Genomic DNA, 24,021 nt, shown 5'->3' on the forward strand with positions numbered 1-24,021 from the left:
TTGTATGCTGCTTCATTATCAGAGGAGTTGTGAATGGAAAAGAATCGTCAGTGAACAGCCCCACTCTTGAATTTGTGGTAAGCCCATTGAAAGTAAATCCTGGAAAAACTTCTTCACCCAAGGGTTGTTAGAATGTGGAACACACTGCATCAGAAGGCCATAGACACAAAATCAATCGAAGTATTTAAAAGGGAGATAAATACTTGGTAAGTAAGGTTATTATGGGATATGGAGAAAAGGCAGGGAATTGGGCTTAAAAAATAGAGCTGCCATAGCTAACAAAATTACAGAGCAGGTTCAGTGGGCTAAGTGAGCTATTTATGTTCCTATTAGCAGTGGTTGCTGTTGGTTAGATTTGAAAAAAACTGATCTTTGAAGAAAGAATAAACTTGTACTTACATAGTGCCTCATCACTTCCTCAGGATGTCCTAAAGTGCTTTGCAACCAAGGATTGCTTCTCAAGTGTAGGCACTGCTATTGTGTAGTCAAATACTGCTGCCAAGGTCATACAAGCAGCAAATTAATAAATAACAAGATAATCTGGGGGTGGGGAGTGGATGTTGCTGGCCAGGATACCAGGGCTCCTCTTCGAATAGTGCCATGGGATCTGTTATGTCTATCTGATCGGGCAGCCGGACCTTGATTAAACCCCTCTCAGCCTAGGTCTTCAGTGAGATATTTATTGTAGTGTTAGGGGCTCTTCTGTCCCTTTAATGCGTTCTCATCACTTCAGGCCAGCAACATCCACTCTCCACCCGCCCCACCCAAATTATCTTGTTATTTATTCACTTGCTGTCTGTGGGACCTTAGTTGCAGTATTTAACTACACAAAATGTTTAAGGTGGAGATAGACAGATTTTTGAACAATAAGGTAGTCAAGGGTTATGGGGAGCGGCCAGGGAAGTCGGGTTGAGGCCAAGATCAGATCAGCCATGATCTTATTGAATGGTGGAGCAGGCTCGAGGGGCCAAATGGTCTACTCCTGCTCCTATTTCTTATGTTATGTTCTTAATAACAATGCCTAATGGTCCCACTGCTGCACCAACCAGATAGTGCTTGGGGCCACTGGCGGGCTCCTGCTTCCTGGCAGTAATCCCACTGGGAACCTACTGTGAATACTTAGAGGCAGTGATGCAGGTATTGCAATGCAAGAGGTTGTGAACACTGAGTGCATGCAATCTGAGGAATTTAATGAATGTGGAATTATCATCAAAAGAATGTTTAAGGGTTAGATGATGAAGTCATGAGGTCGAGTAGGAGGGAGGACTGAGCCTTGAGGAACCTGTAGTAATTGGGAAAGGGTGAAACAGGCGCTAAATGGGTGCGACGCTAATAAGACACACCTGTTTGAAAGTCTGGATGTGGCACACAATTTTGGTCCTAATTGCTGATTTATCATCATTTGCATGTGCTTGGAGGTGCTAAACCAGACACCTGCAGTTTTAGCACTCAGGTGCTGATTAGATGCAATTTTCATGGAGCAGTATATGTGGGCTCCTTGCACCCACTTCCACTGAAGATGTGGAGTGCACTGGCTGGTACACTGGCACATTGCAGGATAGCTCAGGGATCAAAGATTCTTGAAAGCTGTACTAGAGGTCCTGGTGGAGGAGGTCCAGTGGAGGAGGGATGTCCTGTACCCACAGGGCGGAAATACATCAACTCTCCTTCCTGTCCCCCTCTCCTGCAGCAGCTTGTGCTGCTCTGCTGGCTTCCTGTCCTCCTCCTTTTGCTCATCTAGACCAAGGGGGACCCCTAGCAAGATGCCCATGACCAAGCACTTTCTTTCTCCTTGTGACTCCTATAAGGTGTCCAAAAAGTCCTCGCAGAATTTGTGGAACAAATGTTGCTAGAGTGTTGGTGAAGTCTTGACAAATGGTCCCAGAAAGTCTCCCGATGTGTCTCAGAGGTCCTCGTCACAGCTCCAAGAACAAATGAACATGAAATGGTGAGTATCCCTGTAAGTACCGCTTGAAATCCACATCAAAGCCTGGTTTACTCACAAAAGCTGGTCACTGTTAGGAGAGGACGTTCAGACAAGCGTTAGCCATCAAAATGCCGTGCAGCCTCTTTATTGAGCACAAGCAGGCATTTTAAGTGGCAATCAGCCCCTTAACGATCCTCCGGGTGGCCATTCCTAGCTTGCGCTGAAACTCTTTTACCAAGATAGTGCCTCGTGCTAAACATGGGCTTAATGGCCTTTCACCATTTTGCCCAGCTCAGAGGATCTTTAGCACCTGAACATGCTGCCGAAATTTGCCCCCGATTTCTCCCCCTCCAATTCAATTATAGCTGATGAGAAACAAAGCCCATTAACAATTTTTTCCATAAGTTAATTTCAAAACTTGGTCTGCCTTCACCATTTACAGCCCCTTTCTTTTCCTCACTATCCGAAGATCACTATCAAACGTTCTTAGAAAATATTCAATGTGCTGTGAGAAGATAACGTGGCAGGGTATGTGAGGCAAAGGTCGCCCAATCTGACAACCAGGAATAGCTGTACAGAGATCAAGCACACCTATATTTGATGATATTTGTGCGCAAATACGGTGTCCTTTTCAATTTGTAGTAATGATTTACTGTATTTTAGAAAGTGCTTTGCGATGTTTGCCTATGTTAAAGGTGCTATATAAATGTAAGTTGTTAATGTAGACTAAGTCTATTTTGCTTTATGCAAAATTTAAACGAGCTACGAGGAATACAGAAATATACTATCAGGCCATTTTTACATAATCTACATCGATATGTTTGCCCGTCACAGAATATGCATGGTGAAAATACATATTTTAGCATAGCAAACAGAAGCCACATCCCAAATATTCAAATGTCTTGATGCCTGGTAGTTGGTGTGTCTTATGTTATTGGTGCAGGTTGAATCTCCCTTATTCAGAACCACCCCTCGTCCAGAACGAGTCCCAGTCACCGAATGGCACATGCGCAGAACTCCGACATGAACAAATTGAAGTCTTTCCTCACTGCCAACTCCTGCAATCGCTGGCCTGACCCTGTGATTTCCCCCCCCCTCCCCGCCCATGATCTCTCTGTCACACTCCCAGCCCCAAGCCAGCCAGCCCTTGCTCAGTACCTGTGCCATCCAATTTAACATGACCACCCTTCGTCCAGAAAAATCCCTTATCCAGAACAGGCCAGGTCCTGAGGGTTCCGGATAAGGGAGGTTCAACCTGTACTGGTATAAATTATTTTATCTGCGTCATTTGTTTCAGAATTTACAGCCTTGGATTTTTGTATTGTGCAATTAGTTTTTTGCTGAAGAGTTTAGACTAGGTGATAATGGGGGAAATTTTAACCCCGAAAAAGGCTAGATTGGGGCCATGTGGGAAGTTGAAGTGTTAAACATCGGAATCCCGACTAGAATCCGCCTCCAACCCACCCACTTCCAGTTTTAACGGAGGTGGGACAGGCAGCCAACCCGCTCCCAGGAGGTTCATCTAAAGATTATAATGAGGGGGCTGTGCATCAGATTTAACCTCCATTTTAAAGTTAACTGTTGATGAATAAGGATGTTTTAGCCACTTTTTTGTTTTTGTTTCCTGCCAGCACTTAGGGTCGCATGAGGCATTGTGCCATTTGCTGTAATTATTTTTCCCTCCCATTGGGAATCTCCCTATCTGATATGTTTACAAGAACAGCGGAACCCTCAATGGGTTGCCAGACAACTCAGACTGCACAAGAGATGATCTGTGCCCACACTCCAGTACCAATACAGCCCCATCTGTAGACAGTGGTTAAAGCTTTAGCAGGCAATTAGTGCTGATAGTGGCTTCTTCTGTCAAAAGAAGCTGGAACAGTAGAACTGATGACATCACTAAGATATATGAATTCTAACTAACCATAATATAGGATGCTTACTCCAAGGCAATCCAATGGCAGTGCATTGTGCTTTCACTGGCAATTCATGAAATAAGGAATGCAAGGATGATTTAGAGCCAGCATAGCCTGATTGGGCATGCCTGCCTAGATTCCACGATCTATTTGTGTAGGCCCTGGCACCTGTCAGTGACCATAGGAAAGTTTCTTCTCTGAGTCGAGCAAGACGCATCTGCTGCCAGGATGTCTACAGCTAACATGCAACATGGGGCTGGCACATGCAGTGACAGTAATGGTATGTTGTGTTCTGAAGCCTTGCTCCACTTTCTTTCAGGAATGCTGCAATGTTAACGCGGGGAGTGGTGGCACAAAGGGTAACTGTCCTCGCAACCATCTTATGCAGAACCACCTGCATTTAAGCAGGTATCAAGCAGAAGGTCATCTGCTGAGCCATTCTGTCCCTTCAATGACTGTAAAGCGCTTTGAGACGTCCGGTGGTCGTGAAAGGCGCTATATAAATCCAAGTCTTTCTTTTTCTTTCTTACCTGTGGAATATGCACCTTGGGTATATTTTCCCTTTCAGTTTTGCCTATTTGTTTTTAGTCCCCAGGCCCTTCAGCGTTGGCAGATGCTGGGAATGGGTTGAGATGCCATTTAAGGCCCTTCAAAGGCTTTTAGAATTTGTCACCCTATTGTGACACTCTCAATTGTCCCCATCACTTTAGATTTGACTTGCACTCAGTTTCCTGCTCTCACCATTAGTATCCTTTGTAGAACTGCTCAAATTTGCACCTAAAGTTATACTAATTTATACATGCATTTGCCAAACCAGATGAGTGAAGGTGCATATGACGTCACATGACAGACATTTGTAAATTGACAAATACTTTATTGTGGAAGCACTGAAAAGAAAAGTGAAGAACAGAAATCTCCGCAATATCCTTCTAAAAGAACACCACTATTAATCAGCCATAGCATGTTTGACAATTTTGGAATTATCCACAGGAAAAAACATCCTCTTCTCCAAACAAAGGGAAAGGACCTTGAGAAACTGTGGCTTCAAAATTTTATAATTTATTTGCTGCTCTGCAGTAACTGGCAGTCCACTTTTGTTAATGAAATATTCCCCTATATTTTCCAGTGACTAAGGACTTACACTTACCTGTATTTAATTTGTTTTTATTTAAAAAGCTCTAATTACAGCCCCAATTCTGCTGAATTTAGCAGCTGCTGTTTTACATTATTTTAATAACTCCTAATTGTCCTGCTGCATAACTTTCAGCAACAATCTGTGTGCACGTATTTGCTAAAAGAAAATATATTCATTAATCTTGATGCTTTGCCCTTTATTCTTTATCTTCTCTCTTTCCCCACATAGCTGCATCAAGCTGAAAACATTGATTTAAAAGTAAATGTAAAGAGTTTTAACGAAGGGTCACAGACCTGAAACGTTAACTCTCTTTCTCTCCACAGATGCTGCCTGACCTGCTGAGATTTTCAGCATTTTCTGTTTTTATTTCAGCATCTGCAGTATTTTGCTTTGGATTTAAAAGTAAATCTTGACAAAATTTCAGTTCCATAAAAACAAGCTGTATTTATTACACACATTCTTTGAGGATAAGGTCTTTTTAAATCTTCACCCAGTATATTCGGTTAACAAATATATTAATTTAACAGCTGTTCATTGTTGGGCTACTGTATTGATAAACACTAAGGGCCTGAAATTCATCGACGTACCGGCCACTACTGCCCGCTTACCACCCAAAAATGCAATTTTGGTGAAAAAACACCTACATACCACCCGGTGGAAAATTCATCAGTGACATACCGCCGGGCAGTATGCACACCGCCCGCCCATGTAGACAGCCAACATACCGCCCAAAAGTGCAAAATTCATGACATACTGCCGGGACAGCATATCGTCCAGGAGAAGGTGCTTTTAAGTGGATCTTAAGTGGGTGGTATGTACACAGAGCTGACAGATTTGTTTGATATTACACAGATCTTTTATAGTTCTCCACAGTTTGATGCATTTTTAAATGGATTGTAGTATTTTCTAGTGTTAGGCAATAATATAAATGGTCTAATAAATCCTTATTTACTCCTATATTAATGAACTATAATAATTTTATCAGTCCCTCCCACACCCCAGTCCTCCCCACTCTCCCTCTCTCTCTTTCCCACCCCCAGTCTCTCTCTCTCTTTCCCACCCCACCCCCCCCCAGTCTCTCTCTCTCTCTCTCTCTCTCACCCCTCAGTTTCTCTCTCTTTTTCTCTCTCTTTCTCTCGCCCCCAGTCTCTCTCTCTCTATCTCTCTCTCTCACCCAATCTCTTCCCTCCACCCCCCCCACAGCGATCTCTTTCTTTCCCCCCCCCCACAGTGATCTCTTTCCCCCCCTCCTCCACCCCTACAGTGATCTCTTTCCCCCCACCCGCACAGTGATCTCTTTCCCCCGCTCCCAACAGCGATTTCTTCCCTCTTCCGCCCCCCCCCCCCACCTGCCCACAGCGATCTCTTTTCCCAACACAGCGATGTCAGGCTGCCCCACAGCGATCTCTTCTCCTCTCCCTCCCCCCCAAACACAGCGATCTCAGGCCGGCAGTCTCTGGCCTCTCGTTGGTGCCTCTTGGGGTGGAGCTTAAGAGCCGCGCACACGTGCGCACAACTCAGGAGCCAAAGATTCCTGAGTTAAAAGCCTCCTCCGCCACACACTGCCGGCTGCACTCTGCTTGACTTACCGCCAAGAAAAGTGGGATGAAGTTCCCGCCCATTCGGTCCCAGCGATACCGGCCGGTAAAAAATGACCACCACCTGCGGACCGCCGAAAAACGGCAGACCTTACGTTTCACCAATTTCGGCCCCTGAATATACAATATAACTGAATATGTAAATAATCCATAGCTCTAAGGTGTGCGAGAAGTCTACTGCTACAGTGTCTGTGATATTATGTAGTTTTATCAACTGCAAATCCAAGTCTAATGCAGATCAGATCATCCACAAACTGCCAATTTAAAATGTGATCAATTTTCCAGTTAATGCAAGTGCAATTAACAGACATTAATAATGTGGAAATTAAAACTGCATTAAAGAGGATGTTGTCTCAGCATAGATACTGTGTGTTATGCCTTGTCATGATTATGAAGTAACTGTTTAGCTTTCTAATAGGCTGCTGTCAGATATAATGGGCTGTTGTACAATTACGGTAGCTCTCCCTGAATCATATAGTGTTGGAATCAGCGATTTTTGTGCAATTAAGCAAATTATACAATTAAATCAAGCTGAATTACCCAATAAAGGGCACTCACTCTGGAACAATGTGACCCAATGTATTTACAATAGCGACTGACTCAACATACAGACATCAGTCACAAGTGTGTTAGCTCCATTATGTCACCGTTTTTAAAACTATCATATGGTATCGGTCCTAAGTAAATTCCCAACTATATGCAATTTATACCCTGAAAATACTTACATAATTGTGAGTAGAATTGATGAACAAATACCACGTTATTCACACACAGTAGTCTGCAATGGCTGCAGACAGCAATGCTGTAAAATGTACAGTGTATAATCCGGTTTCACTTGGCTGCATACACGGTTGAATGTATTTATTTGCCAGTGTGAGCCTAGGAAGGGGGAAGGGTGAGTTTGGTCAGGCCCAAGGGGACAGGTAAATAGGATGTTTCAATGTACATCATGATGCTAACTTAGATGTTGTGCTCATACTGACTTTTTTTTTACTGGGGCAACAGTATTTCTGCAATGCTGAGCTAAAGGGCCCAAATTTGCTCAGGAGTTGCTCCGTTTTGTTTGGAGCAACTTGATTTTTCTGGAGTATCTTAAAAATCCCCATTCTGCACATTCAATTTGCACCAGTGTAAGTGAGTTAGGATTTTTTTTTAGTTTTTTTTTTAAAAGGGGGCGTAACCAGCCACTTACGCCCGTTTTAGCCATTTAAGTCACTTTGCATAGCTAATAGTTGCTCCAAACTAACTTAGGCCAGCGTATGTGGCCACTTATGGCCGCACAGAAAACCCTTGCGGAGAGTTAAGAAATCAGTGCAGGTAGTACTTAATGACTTGACTAAAGAATGTGAATAGGATCAAACAGCTATACAGGACTGACAAAGTTAATTTACTATACAACAGAAGCATTCATGGAAGCTTAAACTACCAAAATAAAAAGTAAAGAGACAAAACAGATTTACATAATTTTTTCAAAATATCCAAATAAAAACAGTTATCACCCCCCCCCCCCCACCCCCGATCAAAACACTCTCTTCCACCCCCACCCAGATCAAAACTCTTCTCTCCCCCCTCCCCCCATCAAAACTCCAAACCCCCCCCCCCCCCCATCAAAACTCTCCTCCTTTTTCCCCCGCCCCCCCCCCCCATCAAAACTCTCCTCACTAAACAAAGCACAACCATCAGTAAATAAAAAATAAAAATCAAGTCCTACCTCAGCCCGGGAAGTCAGTGGGTCGGCCGGCCCGTGCGGGAGGCCACTCGGCCGGGGATAGGTGCGGGACTCTATGGCGTGCAGCAGCCCGGCGCGCGTCGTGACGCCACTCGGCCTGGGATAGGGGCAGGACATCGGGTCCTACGCTGCAGAGGAGCTACTGCGCATGCGCGAAACCTCCAGTGCGCATGCATTGAGCTGCCGACACTCTTGAGTGCAGGGCCCTTGCTCTGTCCCCTAATTGAATTGCCACGCCACGCCACGCCAAGCCATGGGAGAGGCCACAGAGCAGCCAGAATGCGGGGACAACTTTTTGGCGCCGCTTTTATCCTGGAAGTCAGCGCACCTCGGGTGAGTGCACCAAAAAACGGCAGGGGCCAATTTTGAGCCCAATATGTGTAATGGTTATGTTACTGGACTGATAATCCAGAAGTCTGGACTAAGTAGAGCAGTCAAATTAGATTGCAATTTGGCTGCTTTGTGCTATGATTTTTACTCTGAATTTCACTGCTGCAGGTATAAATTTGCCTCAAAAATGTTTTTGCATGTGATGTTTGCTGAACTAATTGGTAGGTGAGGCAGAGAATTGATCCACTAGAACAAATCGTTAGCTTTTTTTTGGTCTACCATCATCAAAAGCATGTCAGACATAGTGTTAGAACAATGGAGTATTTTATTCTTCAATTAGTTTTTTTGTCACATTTATACCCTGGGAAATCACATGTTCTCGATCCTGTTAAGACATTATTGGTTCCTGTTAGATCATAGCACCTCAAATGCAAATGTAGAATGGGTATCAGTCAGAGAAAAAAAAGATTGACAAGTAAGCAAAAATTGCTTTTTAATCCATTTTACATTTATATGGGGAAAATTTTATATTTTACACCTGAGCTATAGTGTTAAAGTGGAAGGTACTGTTCAATGTTTATACAAATCTCTTTGAGGTAGTTAAATGCTGATAAGTGTAATTCTGTTATACAGAAATAGCTAACATGGATATTTAAAAGAAAATTGTGAAATTACTGTTACTGAGCTCTCCAAAGTAAAGGCTGCCTGTCAGAGTAACGACAGAACCTCAGTAGAATCAATTTTATTTCCCTATCTAAAAGAAATCACATAACTTCCACTAAATGTTGTTAATTTTCCTGTTGTAAAGAAACGAGGTACTTCATCTTGATTATGGTGTTCAAAGTGGAAAAAGATGACTAGAAGTTCAGTGCTTCCTCAAAAGGAAGAGGGATAAATCAGCAGATTAGATACCCCAGGTAATTTGCACAAACCCTTTTTCTCCCAGCTCTCAGATTGAGAGGCAGAAGCCTGCAAGCCTCTGCATTCTCTCAGCCAAAGGAAGAACCTATAAAGAAGAGGCAATTAATAAACTTACTTTATGTTTTCAATTATCTCCTTTCTTCTTCTGAAAGTACAGTGAGGATATGGTTCCCTCCACTACCTCTTCCAATCTTGCTCTCACTTACAGAAAATATGTTCAAGCAGGGGTCACTGGATCACAACCAGGAGCAGGAATACTGCCTTTTTCTTTTGTCCTCTCTCGCACCATTTTGAGAGCATCGTTACCACAGAACTCCAGCAGTTCAAATAAGATCACCGCCACCTTCTCATGATAACGAGGGGTAGGCAATAAATGCGGCCTTGCCAGCAGCACCCATATCCTGAGAACAAATCAAAAAAATTTTCTCGCACAAAGTTAGCAGATGCAATTTAATGTGGATAAGTGTTTGGTAATTGATTTTGGGAGGAAAAATAAGGAATGGGTGAATGTAGATGAATAAAGAGACCATGGGGCTGAAATATATAGTTCTCTGAAAGTACGAGGGCAAGTTATAAAGCCATAATAAAGGTCAATAGCATATCAGGTTTTATAAATACAAGAGTAAAGAAGTGAAACATTGGTACAAAATATTGGTTAGATCACATTTAGAGTATGTCTGCAGTTTTGGGCACCGAAAGAACATTAAAGCCATAGAGAGCACACACTGCATAGATTCACCAGGATGATGCCAGGGTTGGGAAATCTTAGTTATGAGGAAAGACTATTTCCACTGGAGCAGAGATGGCCAAGAGGAGATTTAATAAAGGTTTTCAAAAATTATGAAGGGTTTCGATAGATTGAATAGGTAAAGACTTGTGCCACTGGTTGGCGAGAGAGTTGCAAGGAGTCATCAATTTAAAATTACTGCTGAAAGTGAAGAGAGAGATCAGGAGAAATTTATTCACACAGATAGGTGTTGGCATGTGGAATGTCTTGTCACGGTTGAAGCAAAGACCATTGCAACTTTTAAGGGTAAATGACTAAGTATTTGAAACAGAGGAAGATACAAACCCATGGGAAGAGAAATGTGCAGTGGGATTAGTTCTGGATTATGCTAGAAAAGAACCAGCACATAGATGATGGGTTGAATGGCCTCCTTTTGTACTGTCAGACTCTATTGCTCTACGGGATCTGTAAGTAACAATGCAAGGAAATAAATAAATAACCACAAGACTGTAGGATCCTGAATATTGAGCACCTACCAGTAGACTGATCCCAAAATGACTGTTGACAAACAGTTGAAGATTTGCTGGCAAGTGACGTTTCCTAACAAAGGAACAAAAATGAGTATATTTTAAAAGAACGCACTCAAAACGTGCCTTTCTTACTGAATTTATTGACATCCGGATGGTGATGAAAATCCAATGATGCAAAAGTGGTGGTGTTTCAATCCTGATTTGTAAAAGAATACTTTTAGTGGGAGCCATGGGTGGGAACTGTTGACAGGTTTCACTGTATCTGACTGGCTACATCTGTCGACTTAAATTTTTCACCAGTGAGTCTAGTTCAAAAAAAAGAACCTTCCGACCTGTCATGAATGCAGGAAGCAAAAACGGGCTGCTGTGAGGGAATCTCAGCAGGGGAACTCTTAACAAATGAGAGGCAGATATTGACAGACGGTCTGCAGTTTTGGTGATGAATGTATTTCATACACTGCTGCTCAAGGTCACTTCATGCTCAAAGCATTTATCAATAATCAAAATATCCTAGGGTTTTTGATGATGTAGTGTATTGTGAAGCTCAAAAATCAACTAAGAGACACTCCTTTCCACTAAAAGTCTCTCTTTATAGCAATTACGTTAAAGTGACTATCTCTGCTCCTCAGGATGTTTTTCACATCTTCAACTGAGTCCTTTTTAAATTTTTTGTAATAGTTGCATAGCTGCTGCTGTTTTCTTTCCAAATTTCCTTCTTTCTCTTCTGAAGGTGCTGACTCTTGTTGGGATGCAATACTCACTTTTGTCAGCAATCTTCCAGCACCATGCCTAAATGACTATTCAACATAGACATTGATTATCAGGAAGCTATAGGACCCTGGAAAGCATTATAGCCAAGCCCAATGTTGTCCTCTCCAACACCCACACTTACCCAACGGTCACTAGATAGTGATCAACATTGGGAATTCTGGCTGATTTTATTTTCCTGTCCTGAGACCAGCAAACTCCATCACATATAGCACCAAACCTGAGACCTCCATAGTGTCACATGGAACCAGAGGAAGCTATTTTTCAAGTAATAATTTAAGTAACATTGCTGTAATTGCTGCTATCATGCTGTGATTTCTAGCTGATGCATCTGTAATAACCACTAATGCAGCTGGACAAGTGATTCAAACTAAATTAAAGGGTGTTACTTCAGATATTTCTGTTATGGCTGATTCATTTTGATTTTACAAATATTTAAAATGAAATTGACAGTAAAGGAAATATTTTGCAACTGTAAATGTTAATTGGTTAACAAGGTATGTAAACTAGGCCCTTGCCATCCACAACCTTATTATGGTTGATTGCATGACATCACGGCTTTGACGGAAACTTGGCTCGCAGGTGACAATACCTTTCCCTTTATTGAAGTCTCTCTGCCTGGCTATACTTTCCACCTACTGGCCCACCTAAACGTAGTGGTGGCTGGGTGGCTTTTATCACCAAAACATACTTGGTCTCACCCCAAATCCCTCTCTCTTCTTCTCCTCCTTCAAGTACCTCACCTTGCTCCATCCCTCTCACCTCCTTTAAAATTTTAATTTTCTACTGCCCCTTCAAGTCTCACTTCGAGATTCTCACCAAGATATCCTCCCAGTGGTTTCACTCACCAACCCAACTCACCTTGCCTTCTCTCCTCTGATTTCACTGCTTTCCTTTAATTTCTCCCTCCAAATAAATTCTCTACCCAGATTAACGGTTCCCCCCAACCCGACCTTATTGTCTCATGTGGCCTCTCTACTTCTATTGTCTCAACCACAGAAAAGGTCATCTCCAACCACTTCCTTTTATCCCTCATCACCAACATTCCCCTACCCCCTTCCAACCCCACTCTTCCTCTGCAAGTACCCCAGGAAAAGAAAATCACTGCTCCAAGTCACTTATAACTGCACTTTCAAACTTCCAACTGTCTAGCATTTGACCATCCATTCACCACCATACTTCTGGAGCTTTTGATTTGGTCAACCACTCCCTGACCTCCATCTTTGATGTCCTTGTCTTCAATAAAACCCTCATTCTCTTCCCAACCTGGCTGCTCCTCCTGGTATGACCCCCACTCACTCAAGTCCAAGAGGCTTGAGCATAACTGGAACACAACTGGTTTAACCATCCATCACCAAATCTGGCTGGATCACATCAAGCGTTATGGGAACCAGAGAATAGATTCAGTGGGGAGAGAAGCAAAGCTGAAATTGGGCAGCAGAAAAGTAGAAAGTGAATTTAGAAGACAGAGGAAACAAGGGCTGGAAACTAGACAACAAGGGAGTTTGGCACCTCTATACTTTAATGCAAGGAGTATAGAGAATAAGCTGAGAGCACAGATAGACACTTGGGAGTACGACATTATAGCCACTACTGAGACATGGCTGAAAGAAGGACAGGTATGGCAGCTCAACATTCCTGGTTACAGGGTTTTCAGATGGGATAGAGAGGGGGGTAAAAAATGGGGGTGGGGGGGGGTCACAGTGTTAATGAAAGAAACAATTACAACTGTGAGAAGGGATGAATTAAAGAACAAAAAAGGGCTGATCACACTACTGGGAGTGTACAATAGACCCCAAACAGTCAGAGGGAGATAGAAGAACAAATATGTGGCAAATTGCTGCGATGTGCAAAAGCTATAGAGCTATAATAGTGGGGGATTTCAACTACCCTAATATTAACCTGGGAAAAAAGCAGTGTGAATGTACAGAGGGTGCAGAATTCCTAAAATGCATTCAGGAGAACTTCTTTAGCCAGTATGTAACAAGCCCAACAAGGGAGGGGGCTGTTCTGGACTTGGTTTTGTGGAATGAAGAGGAGCAGATGGAAGGGGTATAAGTGGGAGAGCATTTTGATGCTAGTGATCATAATTCAGTAAGATTTGGGGTAGTAATGGAAAAGGACAAAGATGGACCGGAAAAAAAGTTCTTAATTAGGGTAAAGCTAATTTTGCTGAGCTGAGATGGAATTTGGCCAAAGTAGACTGGAAACGGCTACTTGATGGTAAATCAGTGTCAGAGCAGCGGAAGGCATTCAATGAGGAGATCCTGAGGGTGCAGAGCAAGTATGTTCCCTTAAAAAAAAGGGTGGGGCTAACAAATCTAGAGCCCCTGAATTTCAAGGGATATACAGCGTAAGATAAAGAAAAAAAGGGAAGCTTATGACAGATTCTGAGAGAGCATGAAAGAATGTTGACAAGTAAAATCAGGGAAAACCCAAAGATGTTTTATAAATATATTAAGAGCAAGAGGATAACTATGGTCTATTAGCGACCATAAAGGAAATCTGTGTGTGGAGGCAGAAGATGTGGGTATGATTCTTAATGAATACTTTGCATCTGTTTTCACAAAAGAGAGGGGCAATGCAGACTTTGCAATAAGGGAGGAGGAGTATGAAATATTAGACGAGATAAACATGATCAGCCATGATCGTATTAAATAGCAGAGCAGGCTCGAAGGGCTGTATGGCCTACTCCTGCTCCTATTTCTTATGTTCTTATAAACATAGTGAGAGAAGGAGTATGAAGGGGCTTAGCAGCTTTGAAAGTGGATAAATCCCCAAGCCCAGATGAAATGTATCCCAGGCTGTTAAGGGAAGCAAAAGAGGAAATAGCAGAGGCTCTGACCATCATTTTCCAGTCCTCTCTGGCTACAGGCATGATGCCAGAGGACTGGAGGACTGCTAATGTTGTACCTATGTTTAAAAAGGGAGAAAGGGATAGACCGAGTAATTACAGGCCAGTCAGCCTAACCTTAGTGGTGGGAAAATTATTGGAAAAAATCCTGAGGAACAGGACAAATCTTCATTTGGAAAGACATGGATTGATCAAGGACAGTCAGCAGGGATTTGTCAAAGGAAGATCATGTCTGACTAACTTGATTGAATTTTTCGAGAAGGTAACCAGGAGGGTCGATGAGGGCAGTGCATATGATGTAGTGTATATGGATTTTAGCAAAGCTTTTGATAAGGTCCCACATGGCAGAGTGATCACGAAAGTAAAAGCCCATGGGATCCACGGCAAAGTGGCAAGTTTGAATCCAAAATTGGCTTAGAGGCAGGAAGCAAAGGGTAATGGTTGATGGGTGTTTTTGTGACTGGAGGGCTGTTTCCCTTGCTTTTTGTGGTATATAGCAATGACTTGGACTTGAATGTTAGGAGCATGATTGAGAAGTTTGCAGATGACACTAACATAGGCTGTGTGGTTGACAATGAAGAAGAAAGCTGCGGGATTGCAAGAAGATATCAATGGAATTCAATCTGGATAAGTGTGAGGTAATGCATTTGGGGAGGTCTAACAAGACAAAGGAATACACATTAAATGGTAAGACACTAAAAAGTGTAGAGGAACAAAGGGACCTTAGAGTGCAGGTCCACAGATCCCTAAAGGTGGCAGGCCAGATAAGGTGGTTAAGAAGATATATGGAATACTTGCTTTTATTAGTCAAGGCATAGAATACAAGAACAAGGATGTTATGGTTGAACAGTATAAAACACTGGTTAGACCACAGCTGGAGTACTGTGTGCAGTTCTGGTCACAACATTACAGGAAAGATATGATTGCACTGGAAAGGGTGCAGAGGAGATTTACAAGAATGTTGCCTGGACTGGAGAATTTTGGCTATGAGGAAAGATTGGAGACGCTGGGTCTGTTTTCTTTGGAACAGAGGAGGCTGAAGGGAGACGTGATTGAGGTATATAAAATTAAGAGTAGCCTGGATAGAATGGTTAAGAAGGACCTGTTTCCCTTGGCAGATGGATCAACAACCAGGGGACATAGATTTAAAGTAATTGGGGGGAGGTTTAGAGGAGATATGAGGAGAAGTTTCTTCGCCCAGAGGGTGGTGGGGGTCTGGAGCTCACTGCTTGGAAGTGTGGTAGAGGCAGAAACACTCACCACATTAAAAAAAAATATTTGGATGTGCATTTAAAGTGCCGTAACCTACAGAGCAATGGACCTAGTGCTGGAAAGTAGGATTAGGCTGGATAGCTCTTGGTCGGCCGGCACGGACACGATGAGCCGAAATGGCCTCCTACCATGCTGTAAATTTCTATGATTATCAGGCCTTGCCTTTCTCTGCCAAAGCCACTCACTATAGGATCATTCTGAAAAGCATCTCAAAAAAATAACACCGACCACCACCCCAACTTCCTTTCTCCACCACCTAAACTTCCTTTCTCCACCACCTAATGTCTCCTTAAACCCCTCTCTCCTGCCCCATCCACCCTCACCTCCAACAATAAATGCAAGAAGCTTATGGATTTCTTTGTCATTATAATTGAGACCATCCATTTAGCTGCCTCTGTCTCATCACCCACTTCCCTTTCCCCACCAAGCCAAACCTTCCCCAAGCTTTTCCCCTGCCCCAGCACTAAACCTCTGTCGCTGTCTAAGTTCTATCTTATCTTCCCTCATTCGCTCTCCGAGCTCATTTAGTCCATGAGACCCATCACCTGCTCTCTCAATGCTATTCCCACTAAACTGCTGATCACCCAACTTCCCTTCTGGGCCTCCATGCTAGCTGACATTGTAAATGGTTCCCTCTCCTCGGGTACTGTCCTCCCTTACTGTCATCACCCCACTCCTCAAACAAATGACACTTCAATGCCCTATTTTTGAAAATTACCAACTCATCTTCCACTTCCCTTTCCTCACCAAAGTTCTTAAACGTGTTGTCACCTCCCAAATCCGTGACCGTTCTTTCCTGCGATTCCATATTTGCATCTCTCCAACTCGGTTTCCATTCCTGCCACAGAACTGAAACAGCCCTAATCAAAATCACAAATGCCATCCTCTGTATCTGTGATCATGGTGCACCATCCATATTCATCCGCAGCTTTTAAAACAGTCGACCATCCTCCAACTTGTCTCCTCCATTATCCAAGTCCATGGGACTGCCCTCACTTGGTTCCACTCCTAACTATCCAATCGTAGCCAGAACATCTCCAGCAATGACTGGCGTCCCCAAAGCCTCCTCTTCCTCGTTTACATGCTGACCCTTGGTGCAATCATTTGAAGATGTCTTTGTAGACACAGAGCATTTGACTTTTAAGAAGCAATGCTTGAGAGAAGGGAATCTGAATGTTCGCTTTCTTTCTCTAGTATTTGCACCCTTCCTAATGTGGGAAACGTCGATCAATGTTTTATTGAAACTGAATGTTCAACAATGTAAAAGGCCGTTGCAATTGTATGTATTGCAGAAGATGAATTGAAAAAAAAATACAATGCAGGAAAACCCTTATTTAACTCTGAAATGATAACGATCAAGCGCAAGCACATTTGGAATGGAAGACAGTAACTTTAACTGCCTATGCTTCTGAAAATACTCAAAATGTAACAAATCTCTAATCATGTTCAGTTGACTGTAATTTATTGCTGAGATAAAAGGAGTGCCTTATGTGCCTTGCCAGAAACTCAGCACGGCTTGGTAACTTTACAGCTACAAAGATGGTGTTCAGAATAATGTAGAATATCACTTTTCATAATATGAAGGGTACAAAGCCAGGAGGACACCTGTCAAAATTAGAGTTGGGAGTAAGCAGAGAAGTATGGGAAAACTTTTTACCCAAAGGATTTGAGACTTGTGGAATAAGTTACCAGAGAAGACCATTGAAGTGGACATTTTAATTGGATTCAAGAGACAATTACTTGCATTTCTGGAATGAGAAAGATTGAAAGATATAGTAAGAAAACAGGAGTCCAGAGCGCTCAAAAACATACAGATGCGTAATTATCTGTTCCTTAAAAGCTCTAAAATTAATGGATGAATAGATCGTCCCTTCAGAGATATAAAAAAAATCTGGAAATCTAAGTTTAAAAATAGAACTTTATGAAAATTCATAGGTCGCCTGGCATCTGGAAGTCAAAGGCAGGTTTAATACTTCTCAGAAAGAAATATGGTCACAGTTGTCAAAATGAGACTTCACATGCTGTTGGTTCTGCTTGTTGTGCTCAGGTTTTATGAGCTAGCAGAAAGTAGTCCAATTTGTATTACTCATGTTGGATATAAACCATTGAATCAAGGTTCTCTTATTTGTGTTACTTAGGTGCATGTAATGTGACTGTTCATCCTTCACTCAGCCACCAGAAATGCCCATGTTAATGTTCTGAAAGTTTTTTTTAAGATGTCACATCTGATTTATGCCCAATTTAACTAGTGCGTTTTTGATACTGTCAACAATAAGAAAAGTGGTCAAAATGCTTTCCTCCCCCAGCTGTCAATCATTTCCCCCCCCCCCAAAAAAAATAGCAAGGGGTGATAGCCAGTTCATTTCTAAAGAATTAGGATTATTAGGGATCTATAAATTGTACTTTCATATTTTAGCTGATGTTGGATCTGTCACCATAGGAACTGTCTTATAATCCACACACAGGCTTGCCTTACACGAAACAAAAATATTTCACTGAATCAGTTTCTGTTTCCAATATGTTTGAGTCTCAGTGGACTGACTGACATTATTTCACATTTTGATTATGCAATAATTGTACTGAAACACATTAAATCTTGCTCTTTGAAAAGAAGCTCATTTTTACATAAATCTATAAAGCATTGTCAATGTAGTATCTTCTCTTGCTTGCTGTGTACGCACATTGTTTGCAGCATCAAAGGCACATATCTCAGATCTCTTTGTCTATGTTCCCTCCTACAGACCATTCATGGCCACAGTGGACCAATAACTGCAGTGTCGTTTGCTCCTGATGGACGGTATCTAGCCACATATTCCAATGCTGACAGTCACATCTCCTTCTGGCAGGTATGCCTATATTTTTTCTTTTGGTTGTGTATACTTTTCACGAAGAGGAGGAGCTTCTTGAAGTTAAAATGAGGCTGCATCATTTTGCACAAAAACCTTAAAAGTTAGGCAACACGTGACAATCAAACAGAATGGTAGTTGCCTAACTGGAGCCAGAACTACCTGTGCTGAAGATAGGCTAGAGGGACGACCTAGGGGACGATAGTCATAGAGGTTTACAGGAGATGCTTTCAGTGCTAGGCAAAGGGATGAGATTACCCAAAAATAGCACAAGACAAAATTCATCAGTAACAATAATTATTTTTGAGACCGAGAAAGCCACTACAAGAGTGAAGGGTTGCACATAAATAGAGTGGGTACTAGGTCCTCATTATTACCATGGAAATAGCTATTGAACACCATTTAAACTGGATGAGGGGAGTAGGTTAGGGTAGGAACTAGACTGTACATAATAGCAAAGAGGATAATGGGGGAATCAGGATAAAATTGCAGCCTTACAAGAAGTCCACACAGCAAGATTGGGCTGTCAGACAGGGAAGTTAAGGGGACAAAGACCAAAATTGGATCTGTGTATCATAAAATGAAGGTTTTTTTTGCTTAGATTTGACTTGATGGAGTTTGAAAACCAACTACAGTTAAATTCCATCATCACAGCCGAAATCAATATAGATGTTGTGAGGGTTAGTTGGTTATCTCCAATATTACAGCCTTGAGAGAGAAACCAAGCCACATAATTCAAAAATAAATACTGCCACGATTGGTTTTGTTATGTGCATGATTGATAGCTCTGCAAACGGGAGCAGGCATCCAGTCTCGAATTGGTTACACTTTTTCTCAGGATTATGTCGGTGTCCTACCACAGACTTTTGATATGCCTGCATGGCTGTTGCTGCTAGATCCCAGGGCACATGCAAATGTCCAGGCTCAATAGAAGTGTTAAGTTTGTAGATAATAAAATTAAATTGGTAAGCAGAGGGCATAAATTTAAGATAATTTGTAAAAAAAATCCAGGGTGGGAATGAGGAGACTTTTTTTTACGCTGGCAGTTGTTATGATCTGGAATGCACTCCCTGAAAAGGTGGTGGAAGCAGATTCAATAGTAACTTTCAAAAGGAAATTGGATATATACTTGAAAAGGGGAAATTTGCAGGGCTCTGGAAAAAGAGTAGGGAAGCAAGACTAATTAGATAACTTTCAAAAAGCCGACACAGACACGATGGGCTGAATGGCCTCCTAAAAAACATTTTAAAAATTGAGCAGCTGTAGGCATAGAGGGCATAAACTGAGCTTTGTGAAGGCCAGTTTTATGCCTGACATGAGGATATATTTCTTTACATAATGAAATCAGTCAACGGATGGATTAATTTGCCAGAAAGCATTCTTGAGGCCACAACACTGGCATCCATGTCTGGATGCTATAATAGGAAAACACTACAGTTGGTATTCTGGTAGGATGAGATCAAATGGCCAGACCTATCTTGTGATCTATAGGTTCCATGGGTAAATTCACTGTATGGTGTGTCACTGAGCCATACACAACACAAAGGTCCTGTGATGGATCCATGTCCATGCTGAATTAGCTATTTCAATTGGCCACTGCTTTCCTGGCTGATGGATTGGGATCAGCTGTGATGCCCCTGCACAGATGAATAGCGATAACCTCTCCAAGATTTAAAAGATCCAGTAAGAGAGTTAATTTCTGATTCATTAAAATCTCGGAGAGAGCTTGTTTAATAAATCATTTGCTTAATTAAACATTGGTATTTTTAAAGTAAGATTCTTTTCCAAACATTTCAATTCCCAGTAGTGATCATTACTGAGATCTCAACATAAAATTTACACCTCTGTCAGCTCCTCCTTAATCGATCAGACGATCGCTTCTCATCACTTGTTCCCTGCTCATCAGCTCGTTGTCTGCACCAACATATCCACCCCTGAGTTTACCTTCCCACAGACAGGAAGCTGAGAAATGTTGATGGCTTCACAATGCAGATGATTTAAAAAAAAACATAAAACCTAAAAGCATTTTCTCAGAATTAAAATTTATGACAAGGAAATAAATGATGAGTCACAATTTGAATTGTGAAGAACGGTAGTTAGAATCTTTGCTCTTTTGGCATGATCATCAGACCCTAATCAGCCTTCTGCCCTTCACAAATTGTTCTCCATATTAATCTTTGGATGTATTTATGAAGGGAGCAGAGTTGCTGTACTCTCAGGTAGAGCAGACCATATGCATTTAAAATGTGACCTTGGGCTATATTCTGCACTGTTATTAATGTAAAAAAATCAGCAGCATTAGTCATCTTCCAAGGGTGATTACTCACCATGAATTAAAACAACTCTGAAAATGTCACTGATGTTTTTCATCTGCTGCTGGAGAACATCATTTAGAGATAGTGCCATGATCTCAGAGATATCCCAGATGAAACTTGCTCCTTCACCTCTGGAAACCCAAGTTTAAATCCAGCCCAGCAAAAGATGATATCACTCCCCTTGCTATTGGTTTTTAAAGGTCACAAGTGACTTTAATTGTTTTGGTTTCATGTCTGTCTACAGTGGTCTGGCTGCTCCACAGCACTTAACAGCCTCAAATATGGCAGCAGTCTGGTGAGCTCAACCTGTGAAGAGAGCTTGAACTGACACCGCTCGGGCATTATCATGAACATCAGCAGGGTCAGGTGATTTTTCAGGCACCTCTGCCTAAAACATGCATTAGGCCCCTAACGTGCAAATGAGGCACCTAACGCCTGTTTTAAAAACCCTCAGCAAAATGGAATAGCTCTGTACTTCGGGAATCTCAGCGGTCATTGTGGCTAAGCAGTGCCTGCCAACAAAAATGTGAAGTACATTTTTTTTTTTAAAGAGTTTAATGTGGAGCCAGGAAAAGCAAGAATGCTCCTGGCAGCTCCACAGCACTCCTGAGGGCCGCTGTGAATGTGATCAGCGCCCCTCCTATTGTGCGTTTGTCCCCCCCACCCCCGGTATCTAAGGGCCATTGCTGACAAGATAATGTGAAATAATTTAAGGAAGACTTTGGGGGAATGGGTGATTGAAAGGTACTAGATTTTAAGACTGCCCAGTCACGTACTTTCATGTGTTCCTATGATGTCCACGCACACAGACACCGCATGTATATGTTGGTTAGTGTTGTTTACTGTGTTGCTTTTCATGTATTACTTTTGCCTTGACTCCTCTTCTACCTCAACAGATGAACACTTCGCTGTTGGGGAGTATTGGTATGCTGAACTCTGCCCCCCAGCTCCGTTGTATGAAAACGTACCAGGTGCCCCCTGTCCATCCTGCTTCTCCTGGTTCTCAGAATGCATTGAAACTGGCACGTCTGATCTGGACCTCCAACCGCAATGTTATCCTCATGGCACATGATGGGAAAGAGCATCGCTTTATGGTTTGAAGGCACCACCCTAATCACATGAAACAAACTAAAGAAATAAAAATGTGTGTGTTGTTTGCAATGCTGGTTAATGTTTACATTAAGTTACTTAAGTGTAGGTTTTTTTTTCCAAAAAGTTTATTATAATTTGTAATGTCAACTTTCTGTGGGTTTTTGAAAAGAGGTGAAATTGCTGTTCAAAATTTGTACCCGATTACTAAATATTCATTGCTTATTCCTAACATTGATGGTTTAAGAGTTCTATCTTATTGTGTTGGCACATAATTTCCTCCCTTTTGCTATTGTAAGTACAATTTATTATGATAAAAGTCTCTATAGCAGCTGCTTGTATGAAGCCCATATCCCATGCATTGCACTAAAACTTGGGCTCTCTTTGAAAACGTGTAATGTAAGAAGGACCAAAGTCAAGTGTTGGTAATATTTCCTCACCAAGAGTAGTTGGACTGAGACGACAGTTCCCTAAGAATTATCGCGATGGTGAAGTGGCTTTAGACACTGGTCTTTCATCGCAAGGACGTAGATTTGAAATAAGCCAAGACCTATGGGATAATGGACTCTATGTGAAATCAGTGCGCAAGCTCTCAGACCAGTTTCAAGTGATGGTGGAGCACAGCATGATACAGGTTGAGCATCCGGAGTTCGGAAATTCGAATGTTCTGGAATCCGAACACCGGGCGGAACCGTGGCGGAGTCGTCCGGAAAATGTTCCGACATCCGGACTCGGCCGCCCGAACTCCCCCCACCTCGGCCGCCCGACCCCCATTACCTTGGCCGACCAATCCCCCACCTCCCCCTCCCCTACCTACCTCGGCCCAGGCATTTCCAGACTCGGGATGTCAGAAAGACATATCGAAATCTGGAAATACCAGAACCTCGGCCAGGGCGTTTCTGGATTCGGGACGTCGCAAAGAAATTCGGAAATATCCGGAACGGCCTCGGTCCCAAGCTTTCCGGATTTCGGATGCTCTACCTGTACTGCCCTAGCTGGCAGTCTCATTTAAAGAGGTCACATGGATGGCTTGTTGAAGTAACAAATAACATATGAATGCAGTAAGGTGTACTCTTCTAAGGAGGGAGCATTATTCTGCGTTGAATTATGCTACATCTAACCTGGAAGTTTTTGATACTGACATTGGGTAACCAGGATGGGAATTTGCTCCACTACCAACAACTGGTGAGTAGTGGATTAGACAATTTGAACTGGTCCTTTAGTATTGCCATCCTCTAGGACAAGTTCATCCATTTGCAATTGATCCATCACCCTCATTTAAGGAGCTTTCTTCATTGATCTTGAAGTTGTTCATTTGGGTCGCAACACTGCCAACTCCAGATCACGCTTTTGTAAGTTTCATAATTTTTCATCCAAATCTTGGGCTGTATCACCCTCCTGGCAGTGTGACTTTTCAGATTTTTTTGTGCGGTATACCATGCAACAATAAACCTCCTTCTTACCAACTGACTACAGAGTTTAGAGAAGTTTCCAGTCATTTGGTGTGTGATAATGTATGAATCTTAAACCCTGTACCAAATATCCCATTCAATACACTGTTGAACCCCTCTTCAGTTCTACAAAAGAACATTGTTATGTTTAAGTCAACAGTTACAATTGCAAAACAGTTACTGCAGCTTTCAGTGCAAACAAATTATGTCACCTTTAGCTTGATTTCTCACCTTCTTCCTTTAAAAAGTGTCAGCTCTGGCTCAGTGGGTAGCATACTTGCCTCAGCTTATAATCTGGGCTGGCACTCCTGCAGTGCAGTGCTGAGGCAGTCTTTTGAATGAGAAGTTAAGCTGTGGCTCTGTCTGCTCTCTCAGGATGTAAAAGATCACATGGCACTATTTCGAAGAAAAGCAGGGGAGTTATCCCCGGTGTCCTGGCCAATATTTATCCCTCAATCAACATAACAAAACAGATTATCTGGTGATTATCACATTGCTGTTTGTGGGAACTTGCTGTGCACAAATTGGCTGCCGCGTTTCCCCACATTACAACAGCGGCTACACTCCAAAAGTATTTCATTGGCTGTAAAGCACTTTGGGATGTCCGGTGATT

At 42.3% G+C, this 24,021-nt stretch overlaps 1 protein-coding gene across 6 annotated transcripts in view; it reads left to right on the forward strand.

The window, feature by feature from the left end:
• Positions 1 to 23,427, forward strand: part of LOC139239069 (WD repeat-containing protein 7) — a 1,036,818-nt gene extending 1,013,391 nt beyond the window's left edge. For all 6 annotated transcript variants that reach the window (XM_070867593.1, XM_070867585.1, XM_070867609.1 and 3 more), the window contains 2 exons: positions 18,449 to 18,553; positions 21,765 to 23,427. In XM_070867593.1, coding sequence (XP_070723694.1) covers positions 18,449 to 18,553; positions 21,765 to 21,968 — 309 coding nt within the window. In that variant the 3' untranslated portion in view covers positions 21,969 to 23,427. The remainder of the gene's footprint in view (positions 1 to 18,448; positions 18,554 to 21,764) is intronic.
• Positions 23,428 to 24,021: the final 594 nt, after the last annotated feature.

Source organism: Pristiophorus japonicus, chromosome 2, assembly GCF_044704955.1.
Source record: "Pristiophorus japonicus isolate sPriJap1 chromosome 2, sPriJap1.hap1, whole genome shotgun sequence".
In the NCBI taxonomy this organism is placed as follows: domain Eukaryota; kingdom Metazoa; phylum Chordata; class Chondrichthyes; family Pristiophoridae; genus Pristiophorus; species Pristiophorus japonicus.